The sequence below is a fragment of the Lutra lutra genome, chromosome 15, assembly GCF_902655055.1.
Source record: "Lutra lutra chromosome 15, mLutLut1.2, whole genome shotgun sequence".
Lineage (NCBI taxonomy): Eukaryota > Metazoa > Chordata > Mammalia > Carnivora > Mustelidae > Lutra > Lutra lutra.
In genome coordinates, this window is record NC_062292.1 from 56,337,755 (window position 1) to 56,357,071 (window position 19,317).

The 19,317-nt window shown below is 48.0% G+C and overlaps 1 protein-coding gene across 1 annotated transcript in view; it reads left to right on the forward strand.

Annotated features, from left to right (window-relative positions):
• The first annotated feature begins 802 nt into the window (after positions 1 to 802).
• The window catches only part of TGFB2 (transforming growth factor beta 2), an 81,057-nt gene continuing 62,542 nt past the window's right edge, over positions 803 to 19,317 (forward strand). The window contains 2 exon segments of the mRNA XM_047704481.1: positions 803 to 2,548; positions 16,236 to 16,319. Of these exon segments, the coding sequence (XP_047560437.1) occupies positions 2,203 to 2,548; positions 16,236 to 16,319 (430 nt within the window). The 5' untranslated portion in view covers positions 803 to 2,202.

Genomic DNA, 19,317 nt, shown 5'->3' on the forward strand with positions numbered 1-19,317 from the left:
ATGTCAAGTAGTGTGTAGTGCCTAGCAGTAGACATCACTTTAAAATTCCGGCTTCCTGGATGTATGCTGTGGAAAGAATGAAGTTGGTTGCTGATGTCTAGCTGGGGAAGAAGGTGAGGAAGAGAAAGCCCTATGAAGAAGTGGCATAGGCAGTGGGTTAAGGTATTCATTCATTCATTCATTCATTCAGTGAAACAAGTAAATCTAGTTCATTCTCTAAGTTTTCATGTTCTCAGCAGTTTACAGTCAAATGGGGGACTAGACTGTAAACAACAAGCCCTAATAAGATAATCTTTAGGAGAGATGTACTAGCGTAGTGTTAGGGGATCTCAGAAAATGATTCCACTAAAAATGTAGGAAGTGAATCTTAGATTGGAAGCATGTCTCAGGGCTGGGGGGATCCTGAGTAAACTGTGTGATGCTCATTCACGAGAGAGAGAGGGAAAGAGAGAGAGAGAGTTGTGTGTGTGTACAGTACAGAAGGGAAGACTCTCTAGAGCAAGTGATTGAGTTTGGGAGGCTGTGAGTGAGCCACATTAAGTAAAAACGGGAGGCCTGATAGCTTGTCCTTCAACAGACCGGTCCAAAATGACTATATAAAGTAAATACCATAAATCACTGTTGTCAGGGCGCACACTCCACCTCCTCCCTCCCTTGCCCGCAGCCGTCCTCATTTCCACACCCCCTTTACGGTTCGGGGAGAGCTCGTGGTCTAAGTAAACGAGAGGACTTCTGACTGTAATCCTAGCACGTCACTTTGTTGAAGGCAAACACGTGGTTCCGAGAGAACTTATAAATCTCTCCTCCCAGGCAAGATCGTGATGTTATCTGCTGGCAGCAGAAGGTTTGCTCCGAGGGGAGCTCCAGAAGCCCCCGACGAGAGAGAGAGAGAGAAGAGAAGAGAGCAAGGCAGGAGAGGTAGACGAGCGAGCGAGAGACAGAGAGAGGAGCACAGAGAAGAGCAGGGGCGCCCGTGACGGAGACACGGGGAAGGGATGGAGAACAGTGTAACGGTCTAGGGAGCCGCTCGGCAGCGGAGTGAGGGGCTGCCCGGCTGCAGGAAGTCGGAGGAGAGGGTCTGCTGCAGGGTGCCAAGGGCCCACCTACCCGCCGCGAGAAAGTCCGAGTGGGAGAGGAGCCAGGAGAGGCTGGGAAAGGGTGGGAGTCCAAGGGACCCCCTCGTAGCCCCTTTAGGAGTAACACTGCCTAAGCAGCGCGTCCCCGGGGCTGACGGCAACGGCGGCAGCTGGTCGTCTGTTGCCGGGTTGGCGTCTGGAGCGAGAGCAGAAGGAGGAGCAGGAGAAGGAGGGAGGTGGAGGCTGGACGCGTCTGCGAGCGGCGGCACGACGTGGAGTAGCCGGGCGGGTCGGCGCGCGCCGGCCGGGCTGTCGGCCACCGCGCGCAGTCCGGGAGCAGGATCGTCGCCGCCGCCGCCGCCGCGGCCCGCGCAGGACCCGACCGAGTCCCGAGCGCGGTGCGGAGCGCACCCGCCTCCCCGCGGCGCGCCGGCTCGCCCCCAGCGCGCGCACAGGCGCGCGCGCACACACACTCGCTCACACACTCACACACTCACACACGTGTGCGCTCTCCGCTCCGGAGCCGCGGCTGCTCCTGCTCTCAGCGCCGCAGTGGAAGGCAGGGCCGAACCGCTCCTTCTTTAAATACTTAAATTACCGCCCGGCCAGCCTCGGCGGCCCCCCGCACAGCGCTCCCGGCGCCCCTCCCGCCAGCTCGCCTGCTGCCAGCCCCGGGACCTTTTCATCTCTTCCCTTTTGGCCGGAGGAGCCGAGTTCAGATCCGCCACTCCGCACCCGAAACTGACACACTGAACTCCGTTGCCTCCTCTTAAATTTATTCCTGCCTAATAGCCACTCGTCTCTTTTTTCCCCCTCATCTCGTCGCTCCAAGAAAACTTTTTCTTACTCCCCAAAGTTAGAGTTCCCCCTGCCCATCGTGTATTACTAATTCCACTTTTGGAACGACTTGCATTTTCTTTTTAAAGGAATTCAAGCAAGATACCTTTTTTCTATTGGACGTTGACTCTCGATTGTTTGCAAAAGTTTCGCATTAAAAAAAAAAGAAATCTACCTGATCTGTACTTGAGAGTTGTTGGGGTTTTTTTTTTCCCCTTAGTTTTTTTCTTTTCTTTTTTTTTTTTTTACCTTTTTTTTTTTTTTTTTAATTTTTTCCACCTTTAAAAAAATGCACTACTGTGTGCTGAGCGCTTTTCTGCTCCTGCATCTGGTCACGGCCGCGCTCAGCCTGTCTACCTGCAGCACGCTCGATATGGACCAGTTCATGCGCAAGAGGATCGAGGCGATCCGCGGGCAGATCCTGAGCAAGCTGAAGCTCACCAGCCCCCCAGAAGACTATCCCGAACCCGAGGAAGTGCCCCCGGAGGTGATTTCCATCTACAACAGCACCAGGGACTTGCTCCAGGAAAAGGCGAGCCGGAGGGCGGCCGCCTGCGAGCGCGAGAGGAGCGACGAGGAGTACTACGCCAAGGAGGTTTACAAAATAGACATGCCGCCCTTCTTCCCCTCGGAAAGTAAGTACTGTTCTTTCGCTTCCATTCCCTGAGGCTTAGCGCTGCCAGAGGCTCTCGGAGCCGCCACGACTCCAGGGACGGCCCTTCCCGCTCGGGGTCCGGGCTGCGCTCCCCTCCCCTCCCCGGTCCTGCGTCCCACCCACCTCCTTGCCAGTTGCGTGCCTGAGAGCGTTAGGCTTGCAGTCGGCGACTTTCGACTTGGTTTTCCCCACGTCTCCCGTCCCCCCACGCCTCGGTCCTGTACGAGGCGTTATGCTCTCCTTCGGGCCCCTGGAAGTCTCTTCCCGGCCACCAGCCAGGACTCAGCCCCCCTCCTCTGTCAAACGCGAGGCGCTCCCCAGGGCCGAGTTAGACCCGGACGTCTCCGTGGGCTTGTTTTCTTCGCGGCGGGCGGCGGGGACCCCACCGAACTGGCTGGCGCACGAAGGGTTAAAAAAAAAAGTGGCTCAAACCTAGCCTCTCCGGAAGGCGCCCCTTTCCGGGCCGACCTATCAGCGGGTTCCCCAAGTCTTCCCTATTGTCTGTAACGCCCCTAAAAATGTCAGCATCGCCAGGACAAAACCCGATTTGGAGACCCCTCCAAAAGCACCTCCGAACCCCCAGTTCTGGGACCTCCTGCCACAGCGGGGGGCTTCCACCACCCGCCCCCAGGCGAGATCTTGTCACCTCGTCCCCTCTTGATTTCACCTGGAGTGGCAGGAAGGACAACTTCGCTTCTGGCGACGTTAAAAAAGTGTTTTACTTCGCGTTATTTTTCAGAATTCCCTCAGACCTGTCTTCTTAAGATCGCTGGTGGAGCAGATCATTTTCCTGACGGGTTTACCGTTGATCTTTCTCACTCTCGAGCCCTCGGCTCCCTGAGCTTTCTGTGGCTTCCTTGCAGTTACTTCGGTGTGTTCCTAAATCTCACAGAGAGTAGAAGACAGCCGAGTTTTAAGTTTTTTTATTTTTTTAAACTGGCTTCTCCGAGGGCAGCGTCCTCAATACCAGGGGCAAACAGTAGCGACGGGCGTGAAGTGATTGATGGTGCGGTTCCTCTGGGGGGAAGGGAAGAGGACAGTTAGCAGAGAATGATTTCCAAGTTCTTAAGGGGGAAAAAAAAAAAAGAAGAAAGAAAGAAAGAAAAGAAGTATCCAGTGATACCTGAGAGGGTTAAATACCAGGAAGAAGAAGGAAAAAAAAAAAAAAGCTTCAACATTTGCCTATTCCAAATCCCAAGTCATAAACTTTTTCATTGGTTGCCCATTTCTCTCCTCCCCTTTCCATGCCCTATATACTTGCTGGCCGCCCTCACAATGTCTCTGTGTCTTGCCTAAATAGATAATATGGCCATCTTGGTAGTTTTCGCCTAAAGGTTCTAATTGCAGGGTGGGACTTTTCTTTTTTAATATTTATTTTTAGTTCGACAAGCCCTAGTTCTGTGACTTGCCATGTCTTGGACTTGACAGTCTGAGAATGTCAGCCTGTAGATCTCACGCCAGTCTTCCCCGCCACCTTTCTTTTCTGCTGCCCCTTCTTCTCTTCTAGTTCGGGAGCAGAGTAGATGCGGGAGATCCTGGCAGGCAGGATGGTTTTATTATTGTCATCAGGCACCGTCCACAACAGCACAGATAACTACACCGCCCTGGTTTTTCCCCTCAGGAAGTAAAACTTTCTACCTGGGGTGGAGCCAAGGAGATATTAAGAAAGCAAGTTCGCTGTAATTGGTCCAGAATGATTGAGACTAAACAGAGAGTTGAGTCAGTTTGCTTTCTCAAGCACGTGGATCCTTTCTTCTGGCACTTGGGCAGGCAGGCAAGTAAAGTAGGTTATATAGAACTTGAACCGTGTTTACCTGCGGAAGTTCAAATGAATTGCCAGCACTTTTACAGACAGGAGGTCTGATCTCTTCCTTCTCATTAGACAGGTGTGGAGAGAGCCAGTTACCTAAGAGCGTGTTGATTCTTTGTTCTTTCCCGCATACCTCAGTCCAAAGAGCCAAGATGATCCGACCTGGGACAATGATACTCCCCAAACCAGAAAAATTCTCAGAATGTTAGGATTTCAGAGGATGACATCTCAGATCAGTGTGTGGATTCTCCACGGCATCCTACCTCCAGCCACCAAATAGATTAAAAGCTCTGATAAGTGCAGTGAAAAAAAAAAAAAGTATACTGTCAGTTTTCATATACAAAGAATACCGGCTTCTGTGAAGTTTAGGGGCAGAAAAGCATATTAAGAGCAGATTGGATACGTGGATAATTTTATAGAAAGTAGGTTAACTGATTTTCCAGCACTTTCTAGTTTTACTGGAATATAGTGAACCCCCCCAAAAAAAAAAGGAAGAAAAGAAGAAATCATTCCACCATATTTTTAAGGAGCAAACTGAAAGTACAGCCTTAGCTTATATACCAGCTTTCCCTCTTTAGGACTTTTCCATCCAACTTTTAACTCAGGCGTCACTGAAGTGGCTGAAGGGAGGGAGTGTGCCTGTCATTTCTTGCAGTGAATCTGACAAGGGTCATAAGCCCCAGAGATGAAGGCATGGGAAAGATCACTGGTTCATTTTTTACCACCAACTTATTAGTGTTCAGGGAGTGACTTCAGCTCAAATATTACAAATATGCTCTAATTATACTCAATGAGCTATATATCATTACAGATCGCTGATAGCCCTTTGTGGGACATTTTATACAGTTCAGACTACGTATTTTTAGCAATGTGGAGATCTAAAAGTAAAAATATAAGAGATATTGTATATGCCCTCAGGCATATTTTGTTTTAAATATTATGCTTGGCCCAGTATACTGTATAAATACAGTAAATATGAATAGAACTGGCCAGGTGCCAATCACCAAGGATGAATTTTAGTCAAGAAGGTATTTATGGGATATAAATAATACTGTGTCAACATTTAAAGAAGGGGTCTGATTAGTTTTGAATTTATTCATATTGATCTTTTCACATGCTGTTAGTTTAAGGCTCAAAGTGGAGTTATGCTAAGGCTTACCGATAGTTTCCCCAGTGGGAATTAGTGGACGCCCTAGTCCTTTCGACATGCCGTCTGCAGTTGAAGGACATCTGTTTGAAAGACGCTGCCCAAAGCTTTAGAAATCTCGAGAGTGATTCCGTTCACTAGAGTAAGAATCCAGATGATTGATAGTTAAAATCCCTAGAGGCTTGGACTGTCAAAAAAAGAAAAAGAAGGAGAAAGTTTCCTTTTCTATCTTTCCTCTCACTTTTTTTTCCTTGTAGCAAACTGAGCAGTGTTGGGGTTCTAACAGGTGGTGATTTTGTCCCGCCCGCACCTGCGGGGGAACTTGGGGCCTTGTCTGGAGCCGGGTCTGACTGTCATGACTCATAGGGAATGTGTGCCACGGGCACTTCGTGGGTAGAGACCAGGGAAGGTTGCTAACCATTCTCGAACGTACAGGACAGGTTCCCCCCACCCCCTACGACCAGCACATACATCAAAGAATGGTCAGTAACATGCATGTTGAGAAGCCCTCACAATCAGAAAGTTATCTTCCTTAGATGGGAGTATGAATTAGACCATTTTGTGTGGTGGATACTTTATTGTTATGATCCCAAACCACCTAAATTGGAGACCTCAAAACTTCCCATTCATTTAGCCTAAAAAATGATGTTGCCTCACCCATCAGTAACTGCAGTCAGCAGCAACGTGATGTTAGAAGAGAGAAAAAAGAAGTGGGAAGGTGTCTTGGATTTTCCTTGCAAGGAAAATAAGCAGCTCCTTTTAACGAGGAGGGGCATCTCCAACCTAGACGAGAGAAGAACGTAAATAACTGTGTTGGTTTAATGTATCATATTGAATTAGATAAACCAAGATAATACAGCCTGAGACATCACAATGAGGTTTCCTTTGTAGTTGTTTCACACGAATGTTAGACCTTTAATAGCACACAATCCCTTTTCTATTTCTCCTGTAATTTTCCAAGTGAAATCGTGGAATGCACAATGAATACCAATAGCACTATGGTTCTGGGGAATTTGACTAAAGAGTCTCTTCATGGACATGGCCTTCTGTATACAGATTGCTGGACTATTGGCCAGTTGCCCAATGAAGGAAAATATTAGCCATTGTTGGAACATCACACTATTTTTGCTTTATATCCAGGAATTTTATTTTTTAAGAGTCTTTGTGTGAGGATGTGTGAGAAAGAAAGAGAAAGATCAAAGACCATCGGTTTTGACCCCCTTGATTTCTACAACGATTGAGTTATTAATACACAACAGAGCAAACGTCAGTTTCTGCATTTTTATTGTATTATTGCCTGTACTAACTCTCGTGCCTAACTGTGGTTCCAGTCTACTTGGGTCCCATTCCTCTTTCAGGATTTCCTCTCCCTTCCTTCTTTTACTTTTCAAAGACTCGGGGAAGGGGACTGCTGATAACTGAAGCAGCTGGGCAGGCTTTGTTGCCAAGTGAGAACAGCCCGCAGCAGGCCTCCCCCGAGGAGTCCCCGGCCCAGGGAGGCTGGGCTTCGCGAGGCCAGAGGGGGCAGGTGGGGACCCCCAGACCTGGCCGAGGGACCTGCAGCCCTCTGTGTCTCCGCAGCGACCCCTGGGGTCTGCTCACGGCGCTGCACTCTGTAAATTCCGGCTTCTCCCTGGTGGGAAGACGCTGATGTAACCCAGTCGCCGCATCTTTCATATAAAGATATGAAAGAATGACAGATCATTTTTCCTAGAGGAAACGGAGACGCGAAAAAAGGGCTAATGACTCACTGTTGATCCCACATCAAATCTGGGTTAGCACCGAGGAGGTCACCGACTCTTAGGCCTTCGCCCAGAGATTACAACACACTTCGGGCTGCATATTTAGAAGGTTAGGGAAACAGTGGAGGAGCCCGGCCCTGGGCGAGCGGGGGGCGAGCGACCTCCGGGTGGGCCGGGACGCCACCCGCCCCTGCCGCCGCCCCCCCCCTCCCCCCCCCCCGGGCCCCTCTCTGCTCTGGGGCGGTAAGGTGAGCAGCCTGGGGCAGAGGGGCGGCGCGCAGGAGCTCGGAAGGCAGCCCTTTGAGCTGTCTTGAGGCCGCATTTCCGGCACTGACGGATCCTGGAGAGGCTCGGGACTCGCCAGATGTGCTCGCTCTGCGCGGGGCCCCCCTTCGGCTGCGGGGTGCATTCCACTTTGCAGACTCGGAACAGCGTGATGAAATGCGCCTCTGGCCCAGATAAACAAATGTTTCCATGGTCCTTTTGGAACCATATGGCGTGCCTTTGTTTTTTAATACCCTTTAAACGAAGATAGTTTTAAACCTAGGAATTCAGTGTTCTCCAGGTATTTTAAATTTCATAACAGGCTAAGGATTCTTTGATGGGTCTGTTTAGACTGAAAGCTTGCCCCCGTCACTCGGCTCAGGAGAAACTCGCCTGCCGGGGAGGGGTTTTGCTGGTCATTTGTTCCTTTTCTAACCTCTGGTGCCCGGAAGTGGGTGTGGAGCGGCCCCGGCCGTGGCCGTGACCACCACCTTGCATCCTGGAGCGGCTCGGTGGCCTTGGCTACCCCCTTGACCTCTTCCCCCACAGCCTCGGAATTGCCTCCTTCTTCGCCTTTCTGGGATATCCGCATGCATGGCAGTCTGCCTCACTTCACCAGGCTTCACTTGCTTCTCCTCTGCAGATGAGGAAGGGAGCTGTTTCCTAGGGTGAGCCAGGACCAGAGGCGTAAGGACGCGCCTGGCCCGGTACATGGCGCTCAGTAGGCCTTCTTAGCAGCCATCGTTCACTGAATCTCAAGCATCATTGATTTTAAGATGCGCCATTATTCTGCGTGCCACCAAGCAAAGAGTAACCCTGACAATTAATTATGACATGCCATCCATTGTAAGACACAGTAAAGAGAGGTATGTTAGAGATAGTACAGCGTGATTAGAAAGTGTTGCTCTGGGAAACACTCCCACTAGCCCGGAATCTCAGGGCACTTCATTCTTTTCTTTGTAAGTTCTACTCAATGCATGTTTCTGTCGCTCGCTTGGATTGGTCTTTAGGTGACCTCTGCCACTTACGGGACTGGGAGCAGAGACTGGAAGTGCTGGTCACCCACCATGTGTAGTACTATCTGTGTTCCTTTAAGGAGGCCTTGAGAATTTAGACCTCTTGGGTAACATTCAGATTTCTTAAGAGAACATCCAAGATCTTTCAGGATCTGATCCCTCCTTCTTCAACCCTACCTCTTGCTAAATCCCAATCTTGCTGAGCTACACTCCAGCCACATCACCTTCCTGGCCTTTACCCTAATGGGTCATTTATTTTCATGCCTCCAGGCCTTTGTCTATGCTGTTTCTTCCATTGGAGATCCATCTTGTAATACCTCTAAACATCCTTTGAGGTTTCTTCAGATGCCAAACTTGATTTCTCCAGTCATGTGAATCAGTTCATCCTCTGTCTTCCCACAAGACTGACAGTCATCTCGAAAGCAGCCTCTTTTCTTTGGCTGATGGTAAAATCTAGCTGTGGTCCAGCTGTCTTCTTCGTTGATTTGTAAATTGTCTCAGAACAGGAGCTGACGCTTACAGAAACTAGCACATTAGGTTTGCCATTACGTGCCTCATAAATGAATGAGCATTTTCCTTTAGAGAATAAGATGGAACCAGGGGATGAAAGCTCTAGGCTCCTAAGCATCAGGACCAGCAGATGTAGAGAGAAGAAATCTACTCATCTTCATCATCAGGGAGAATGTGCCCGATGGGCCATATCACTGTGGATCAGCAACACTGGGTTTCTCATACCCGTGCATTTCCTGTTTCCATTTTTACAGCCAATGAGGAAAGTCCTGGTGAGACTGATGGTGGCGGCTGACCTACACTGGTTACTGATTGTGCCAAGCACAGTCTCGGGTATTCCACCTGCACGTCCTCACTGATTCTCACAAGCAACCCTGTAGAGTCTGTACTAGGATTTACTAGCATTTTCCCTGTGACCCACGAGGACATGGACATAGCTATTGCTATCCCGGATAGTGTATTGAGAGTAATGCTCTTAGTAACCACAAATAATCGAGACCCTAAAATAGAGACCCGGAAATGGAGAGCATGACTTTCCTTTTCCTCTGGCAAAATGATGTAGCCCATCCATTCAAGAGTGGTGTCTCTCCTCTCCTCCCAGAAATTACAACCTTAAGCTCTGAATTCTTTCTCTATGAAAAGCAGTGTACCTCTGAAGCCTGAGAGACAGCCCTGGGTCTTTTTCCCTGCCTTTAACACATTCAGCTTTTCTCACTACATTTGGTTGATACAAAATTTATGATTTATCAGGTCCCTGGTTTTGGTCGTTAACTACAACCATTTCTTCACAAGAGTTTTGATAAGTTTGATTGACGGAGGATTCCTTTGTCTCCCTCAGAGAACTAATTTACTGGGGAGGGCAGGCTGGTAGTGGCACCATGAGCATGGGCTTTGGAGCCACACAGACCCAATAAGGAAAAGAAGGAGTCTGAATAAAACGGAATTGCACCAAAAGAGTCTCAGAGACTGTACGGGAAGAGGTAGCACCAAGGGCGAGAAGCCCCGCTCCAGGCCTAGGGCAATTGTTAAAAAGTGATCTTGCTTTAGTTAGTGGAGAGGATCTGTATTTCAGTGATATGAAAACATGCATATGACTCACACAGCATTCACCTCTTTGTCTCTCTTGGTTATAAGGTCTGAAATCCAGCGAAGGAAGGAAGGGATGTTGTCCCTAAGAGGCTAACATGCAGAGACTGCTTCTGGGTAAACTTCTGGGCCTGGCTCAGTCCTTCCTCACAGGTTTTCTGTCTCCCTCCACCTTTCCCCCAACCTCTCCCAGTGAGAGTCTGTGGAGAAGGAAGTGAGGCCATTTGGAGTTAAGGCTGAGCCAGGTCAGGCAGCCCAAGTCAGACCGTGGTGGACCTCATTTCACCTCCCCGACCAAGAACCGGCCACAACAGTTTCTTAGCTGTCAGGTGATTCATTTTAGAAAAAAGGTCTCAGCGACAAAGTGACATGAGGGAGTAGAAGTCTCACAGAGGAAGATGAATGACAAGAAGTGGAGAACGTGGTCAAGTGTCCCCGCAAAGTGTTTGAGGAGGAAATGAAAACGTGGGAGGTGATAGCAGAGAGGAGAGACCACACTGGGCCGTGGGTGGTTGTTAACAGCAAGACATACTCCCAGTGAGGTAGTATCCAGCTTTCCTGGGGCAGCCCAGTGAGCCCATTCACTGGTGTGAGAAAACACTGCTGTCTAAGAGGAGTTGAGGTGACTGGATTTAGCATCTGTTAGAAGGAGGGAAAGCCCCCGGGTGCTGAGAAAGCTATGATTCGTGGGCCAGGACCATCCCTCCATTCTCTCAGATGAGTCCTTGGATACGTTACCCCCTGACAGGTTAGAAACGTGGGGCCTAGATATTCCTTGAAACCACAAGGATTTGAGGAACTCCAGGCAAATGGAAAATGCTTTCTGGAGATTGTGAAGCTCGAACCTTCTGAAAATAGTTCGAATGCATTTCCGAGCTCCCCAGGTAGCTGTTTGCCCTTCTGCTGGCGTGTTCCCTGCGTTTCCCTGGGACGGTGCCACTGTTTCTTCAGGCGGTCCTTGCTGCCTGCGTGTTGGTGATTGGGAAGCAGGCAGTTCCCCAAGCAGACTCATGGGGATTCTGAAAGAAGATCCCTAGAGCAGCTATTTGAGACTCCGACTGCTTTTTTGGGAGATGTTGTTTGTTTCAGGAAATACTGTAGCATCTTTCCAGTCTCCTGAAAGGAAAAGAAAAAATGTTGTGACTTAGACCTTGGCTCTGTTCATTTGGCTTTCCTTATCTAACCCACACCACACTGACAAGCAGCACATCTGTCTTGACAGGCTAGTTCACAAATAACTGCTCATTCATAACTTGAGCTGTTGTGAGAGTCCTCATTGGTTACTTCATCTTGTGAACAGGAATGCAGGGCTGGGTTTTGAGAAAGACCCTGAAATCACCGCCAATCCAGTGGCCTTTGCAAATCTATACGGAAGAACCATCTAGAAAAGAACACTGTGTGTTTTCTTTGTGTCTTTTGAAAGCACAAAACTACTGATGGTTGTCCAAACAAAAGTAGGAATTTGGGGGGAAAATATTTAATTTTTAAGTTTTGGACTAATTTCAGTGTTGGAAATTCAATGCTTTTTAATTTTTTTAAAGATTTATTTATTTATTTGACAGAGATCACAAGTAGGCAGAGAGGCAGGCGGGGGCAGGGCGGGGGAAGCAGGCTCCCCACTGAGCAGAGAGCCCGATGCGGGGCTCGATCCCAGGACCCTGGGATCATGACCTGAGCTGAAGGCAGAGGCTTAACCCACTGAGCCACCCAGGCGCCCCTCAATGCTTTTTTAGACCCAAATCATCAGAGATTATTTTCTCTATACCAGATGCAGCAGGGGCTTTGTCATTCCTTCCATTGGGGGGTTTGGTTCTTCTTTGGTCATTTATTTTCCTATCATCTATTGGCTTAATCTCATTTTCATTTCTGCTTTGACATCTTAGTGATAATACCATTGAAGTTGTTGCTACTTGCTTTATAATCAGCTCTTACAAGCAAGTTGCTGGCTGGCCAAGCACCCAAAAGAATGGGTGACTTATTCAGTTTCCACTTTAGAAGGAGAAATAAAAAATCACAGACAGAGGACTCCCCCCTCCCCCCTCCCCACCAAAGATCAGTGATTTGGTAAAGGAACGGCCCCTTCTGCCCTTCTGAGCCTGTTTGGGCTTTCTGGGGGGAAACGTTTCTACATCCAAGCTCATACCTCTGCATCTGGGGCTCTGGATGGTAATGAGAAAGGACAGAGGTGGGAGCGGGCCGGAGTTCCTGGCTTTAACTGGAAGTAGCTGAGCAGAACCAAAGCTGGATTTTGGCTGACTCCTCGGGTTCTGAAGCATCCATTCTCACCTGTAGATACGTCTGCTGAAAAATCATATTGATTTGAATAATAATTTAGTCATTCATTTGTCCCTCCTCACAGTAGAAAGCCTTGGGTTGTTAAGTGTGTTGATGGAAGTTACTGGTCAGACCTATGAACTACATCTGGAACTGGGGCTGTTTCATCCACTAAGCTCTTCTCCCCACCTAGAATGAGCCCTAGAATGAGGTGACTGGTGCTAACCTGTTTTGGAGAGAGACATGTTTCAGAAGAAATCCGCTGTCACAAAATATCACCATCAGCAGTGGAGCTTGTGGAGAGAGTCATGTCTAATTTCATTAATTCTTTGGCACTGGCATCCAGATTCTAGAAGGAGGGTCTTGACCCAAGCTGACCCTGGGTCATTATATGTTCAGGATCAGCAGCTTGCCCTTTCTCAGTAGCATTTGCTGGGAATTCTCTAAGTAAAGTAGAAGCTTATTTTTATTTGTATTTTTTTTTTTAAGTAGAAGCTTATTGTAGTTTGTGTTGGGAGGAAATGATGTCCACGGATGGACAGTCCCGAGAGAAATGTTTGTAGGGAAGGTTTGGAGGAGTTGAGGAGGGACTGATCTGACACTGAGTTTACTGGAGCATCGGTAATGGCATTTAATAATGTTTACGATATCACTGCAGTGAGGAAGCCTTTATCACTATCTTATAGACACTTTCACACGACACGAAACCCCTACTTACTCAGAACAATTGGGTAGCCTCGAGGTCAAGAGAGATTTTGTAAAAGGCCTTTTTAAAAAAAGTTTATTTTATCTTATTTAAATTTGATTAATTAGCATGTAGTGTCTTACTAATTTCAGAGGTAGATTCAGTGATTCATCAGTTGCGAATAATACCCAGTGCTCATTCCATCGAATGCCTTCCTTAATGCCCGTCACCCCGTTACCCCATTCCCCCACCATCTCCACCACCTCCCCTCCAGCAATACTCTGATGTTTCCTAAAGCTGAGTCTCTTGTGGTTTGTCTCCCTCTGATTTCATTTTAATAAAAGGCCTTTTTGAAACTGTAAGTCACAGAAGCCTATAACACAGGTTCTCAAATTTTACCATGCAAAAAATTCCCTGTATCACCAGTAGTGCTTATTATAAACGCGGATTCCCAAATCCTTGTCTCCTAGCCTCCATCCAGATTGTGATTCGGTCGTTTTCAGGTGAGCCGCAGAAACCTGCACCTTGATTGACAAGGCCAGGTGATTCTTAGGCAGGAGTTCAGAGAGACGCTCTAGAAACACTGTGCGTTTTTATTTTGTTTCATTGCTTTGTTTCTTAGCTGTGTCATCCCAGGCAAAATGAACCTCAGAACTTTTGCAGTTAATATCATAGTCTTTTAGACATTTTGTAAGTTACCCATACAAAATTTTAATTCCAGGGCCCTTTCTGTCTTACGACTTCTGCGAGTGGTCATCCTCCATGATCAGTTAGTGAATGTCCAAGTACTTCTAAAAAAAGGATTATTTCTTTAAAACGAATTGTCTTGGATTTTTGTAGCTTTTCACATTTTATCAAGCATTTCACATCCACCGAAGCCTACTGATCTACAGAAGTGTATTCCTACCATGATACCCCTTGACTCCTATAGACTGTTGAAATCCATCTGTGAAAAAAACGAAGGATTGCTTTCTTTGGCCTAAATAATCACTGTAGCATCACTAATATCTCTACCCTGTTCATGGTCTTTACTTGTGAGGCCTTGGGTCAGCACTGGGGCATCCTTTCTTGGCCCTGCTTAAACAAACAAACACCCCCCCCCCCCCACAAAAAAAAGGACGGAGAAAAAGGATTTAATACTGCAGCTTTATGGCATAGTAAAAGTAAACCAAAGGGGCATACTTGAGGCCTGCTTGGTGGAAATTGCAAATGACCATAGTTACCTGGCCTTGGTCCCACCCAGACTTCCTTTGACCTGGTGACCCCGAGCAAACTCAGGGATCTGGATTCTGTTACTAGAACCGTCCCTCCTCTGCACCACAACATCCACTGGCCTGAAGAAGGTGCTGTTTCCCAGGAAAAGGAGTGAAATCCCCCCAAGAACCGCACAGGGCCATAGTTTGAAGCAAAAGCTTTGCTCACAAAGCGGCTTCCTCTGCCTGTTTTGCCTTTCCCTGGTTGCATTCTTTGAGATTTTTATTTAAGATAACTTTCAGCGTCTCTTGTTAGAGGTCAGATATGAATGAGAAGATATTGTTTGACTTGCTAATCTTGTGACAAACAGTTTATACCCAGTGTAGCTTCCTGTCTTTGCTGACTTGTTCTTTGAGGGAATTTGCTCCGGGTTAAGGCTGTGGAGAGCCTCTAAAAATAAACAACATGGTCACTTCTTGGTGAGAACATATGTGAGCAGATGGCGGTTGGTAACAGCATATGGTGGCAATGTGAGAGCAGCATGGTACAGAAAGCCATGAGGGGACCTTCCTCGTCCACACCTCAGCAGGCCATCCAGGACCCCATGGTCCCAGTGACACAGACTTCTGACCAGGAGATGTGTCCCACTGAGGCATGAAAGCATGCCCCAGGGAAGGGGAGGGGATCTTGTTAGTGGACTCAATGTTGGAGACGGTAAGTTACAGGCTATGCAAAAGGGCTTCCTTGTCCATTTTCAAATTGAGAGATAAAAGACACAAATCTGCCCAAAAAGGAACAAACAGAGGACTCCACAAGGCCTTTTGTCTTTTGTCAAAAGAAGTTTTCAAGTCTGGTTTGCAGAGGGACGGGGCCACCTTTGGAAGACATGCCCTAGACAAATGGCAGGTGCATGGAGGTTAAATCCATGTAAGGCGCTAGGGAAGAAGTACATTCACCCCAGGCCTGGAAGCCAGTCAGGGGTGTGTCTATCAAATTAGTTACATAACTAATGTTATTACATCCCTTGATCACCTCTTATTTGCCAGTCTCTTAAATATATCATCTCACTGTGATTGTCTAAAAACCCCCAGGGGTAGCTTGATGTGTGCTTCGTGTAGAAACCAAGGGTTGGGTGAATCGAGGCCCTTGTTTCAAAGATTCACGGGAAGCCGGTGACGAGAGCAGGGGCTCCAACGTGCATCTTATTATGCAGAAATCCTGTATTTGTCATCGACTCAACCCCAGATAGAACACCCAGCAGTGTTTTCTCTTCCATTGCACGTATTTTTTGGTGTATTTTCTTTTTCTAAGAATATGGCAGGCAATATACAAGATGTCATTGCCATTATTTTAAAGAAAAAAAGTTCAAAATTTCACGGGGTAATAACTATGATGGGAGATAATGTTTAATCTATCCTGAGCAGACCTAGATGTTTAAACTGTAGCCCAGCAGCACCCAACTAAGATACACTTGTATTCTTGACCTATTCAAGGGGTTTTCATGTGAGGGTTCTGAAGGATGACAGGTGTTTTAAGGAAACCGAAATCTAGGCCAACCAAACGAAACTTGGGGGTTTCATCATCATTGGTAGGCTGTCTTTCGTCCAAGGAGGTCAAGGCCTGTTCATCTCTGACATAAGTCACGGTATTTATTTTACCATTTCTGTGTATAAATTGTACACTGCGATTTTGAGGCTAGAGCGTGTTAAAGGGAAAACGGAATTCAGGAGCCTGACTGGTGGTTAAGGGATGCTGAGAGATCTGGGAGCAGAATCCAGAATCCCTTCTAGATCCTTGGTCCCCGAGTAGGGGGGACCTTCTGTGTGTGGGGGAATGAGTGCCTTCGGAGAGCCAGCTTCGACTTTGAATCTTTGTATAGCTCTGTGCAAGGCATCACCTCAGTAAAATAGCTAATGACTGTGCTTTTTAAAACTCCTAGCTGTCTGCCCAGTTGTTACAACGCCCTCTGGCTCAGTGGGTAGCTTGTGCGCCAGGCCGTCCCAGGTGCTCTGTGGGTACCCTGGTGAGTACACTTGTCTGCTTTATACCTCATTTGACGTAGTGCTATCACGTCCATCTTCGGTGTCTGTCTCCTGTGGGGGAACTTGTCAGAGGCCAAAGAGAATTCGGGAATGCAGCCTTGGAGCTGAACAGTCATGAAGGTGCCCCAAATTTTTAGTCCGTAAATGACGATTTGATGGCCGTATGTGCAAGAAGGGGTTGCGGGTACATGAGATCTGTGTTCCGGGAGTGATGTGGGGTTTGAAATACGGATCTGCTGACCCCGCTCTCCCCCACCCACCCCATGGTCGATGATCTCTGGAGGGTTGAGCGAGTATGGCCAGATTGTCAGGGGTCCTTTCTGGCGTCTTTCTTTTTTAATATCTATGTTTTTATGCCTGGCATACAGTAGTTGCTCAATGAATGTTTCTCGTACTGAACCAAAGGGGGCGAAGGAGCTTTTCTTTCCTTTGAAGGTCTGGAGGGAGGCCTGTGGGAACGCTGCCATTATTTGTGACCTTCTGGGTGGTATGAGAATGGATTGCCACGGGGCAAGCCTTTGGCTGACTGGCCCTGGGAGCTCTCCACTGAGCCCTGAGTGCAAAGCCCTCGGAGCCAGTGCCACACGCCAGGCTGAGGAGCACTGAAGCCCGAGGTCTCCGTGCTTTCTGATTCGGAGCATTAATCAATTCAGTCAGCTATTATTGAGTCCCTACTGTATGCTGAGCAGTGAGATCACAGCAAAGATAGGACTTAGTGATCCTGATATGTAAGAATTCAGGGGTCCAGTTTTCCCTGATCCGTGTTCAAGAAGAAATGAAATAGACTCATAATCCCGGCCTTGTGGTTCACTCATATTTTTGAGACCCCAAGAAGGTTCACATCATACTGATGCTAAGTGTGGGCAAAGGTCCCAGATATGGACAAAAGAAAAGTTTTTATTACCTTAGTAGATATCTAGTTTACTGGGATAGCCTACTGTACAATTTACCATGCCTAACCTTGCTTTTTAGGAATCAAGGAACAAAGGATTAAAGTCATTTGTTTACAATGGTTTAAGCTGGGTTTCCTCAAAAAAGAACAGATTCTATTGGGAATATACATTTATTTTCATGTACAAAGTGGCTAGAAGTCGCTATGTGAATAAAGAGTAAAAGGTTTAATCTATGCTTTTAAATTTCCCTTTTGTGAGACAGATTATTATTTTGTTTTCAACCTCTACGTTTATATTTTATTTCACTATCTAAACCAAGGATTTAATTGTCTGGTGTTTTTCCCACTAGCTTTTTGGAAAAGAAAAGGGAAGGGAACAAGAGAAGGAAAACATTTGTTGAATCCCTCCTATGTCCCTGGCACGTACAGATGCAGCGTCCCGTCCTCCCCATGCTGGTGGTGGGTCGGGGACGGCTGGGATGACCATCCCCACGTGTCAGGAAACTGGGGCTTGGACAGGAAAATACCTTGTGCCCGGTCCTAGCACTCGAGGGGTGGAGGGTAGGGGGAGGACAGAGTCAGAATCCGAATTCAGATCTGGCCTCGATGCCCTCCACCAGACCACAGAGCCCCCAGGCTTTCTGGCTTTCCTTTTGCCTTCCCTTGGCAATCCCGTCTCATTAATTTTTATAATTGTCTTAGTGACTACTTTGGATTCATTTCCTTTTCATCTTTTCTTCCCCTAGTAAACAAGTTGAGAGGCCTACCGTCGTTCTCTGGGTGGTTTTTCTTCTCAGACACTCCTCGCTTGGGGTTATTTTCCGTCATTTCATGGTTGCAAGCCTCCTTCTTTCTTTGGTGAAAACACACTGGAAACCCACCATGCTCTTCAGTGAGTCTGGGAAAATCAGGAGTGTCTCTGAGGGCGTGGAAGGGAAAGAGAGCGCGAACTCCACGGGGATCCCGCATAGCGCCAGGCTCCTCCGCCCCACCCGGCCTCCAGGCCTGCGGACCCCTTTCAGCCCTTCCACAGAAGACCGTGGAGCGGTGGGGCTCTGCAATTTTTTTTTTTTTTTTGTCTCTGTTCTTAGAAATAGTAATTGAGTAAAAATGTAAGTGAGTGGATGCCAGGGGGCAAGTGTCCAGGGTCAGGGTGAATTTCTCCATGCTGAGTGTGATTCTGAGCACTCGTTAAGTGGAGGCTGGCCCGTGCCAAGCAGCTCGAGGGCCATCCCTGTCACCTTGTGTGAACCGCCTCTCCATTCCAAGGAGATGTTGGGAGCGGCTGGAAGGAGCACAGGGCCCGTGGCGCCTCTCGCTGTTCTCACTCTCTAACCTGGGAGTAGTTGATAATGCCGTGTCCTGACACCCGGGACCGGACTGGCACAGCTTTCGCGAAAGAAAATCCTCTGGAGGATGGAATGGTCCTTGCTCCGCACAGCGTATGTGGCTGCTGAATCATTTTTCTTTTTTTAAATCATTAGCCTCCAAAGTCTGGGTTAAGATAACGTTAGCTTGCCTGAAGCTTTTCCTACTGAGATCTAAGAACCTAGAAGATGGGCAGTGGAGGCAGTCTGTCTGCAAACATGGATTGAAGGTGGTGAAGATGAATTCAGATGGCTTGGGAGTTTGTGTTTTGTGTTTTTTCAAGTCTTTACTGAGTACGAGGCTTCGAAATAGCTGGGTGGAGGCTGAGAGATGGTGTTTCTCCAAGCGTGGCCTGCGCGTGTGTCTCCCGAGGTGTCCTGAAGAGCAGATCCCCGGCCCTGGCCCAGAACCTCAGAGTCCGAATAGCAGGGCGGTGGGGCGGAGTTGTGGAGCTGATGCTTGTGCACCTGGAAGCGGGCTGCGCAGGTTGCTCTGACCTCATTAGAGTCTGCGGCCGCTCAAGGCCAAGGATGCTCTGATCACGCAGGTCTGTTTAGTCACAGTCCTCCCGCATGGAAAGATTCAGATGAAGCGGGGCCTCTGTGAGATCAGCTGGTTCTGCAGGTGTGGGACCCTTCACCCGCAGCCAACAGTCTTGACGCCATGCTTTCCCTTTTCCCGGGTGCATACAGAGATCGAGGTAGACCTGTTGTCTGTAG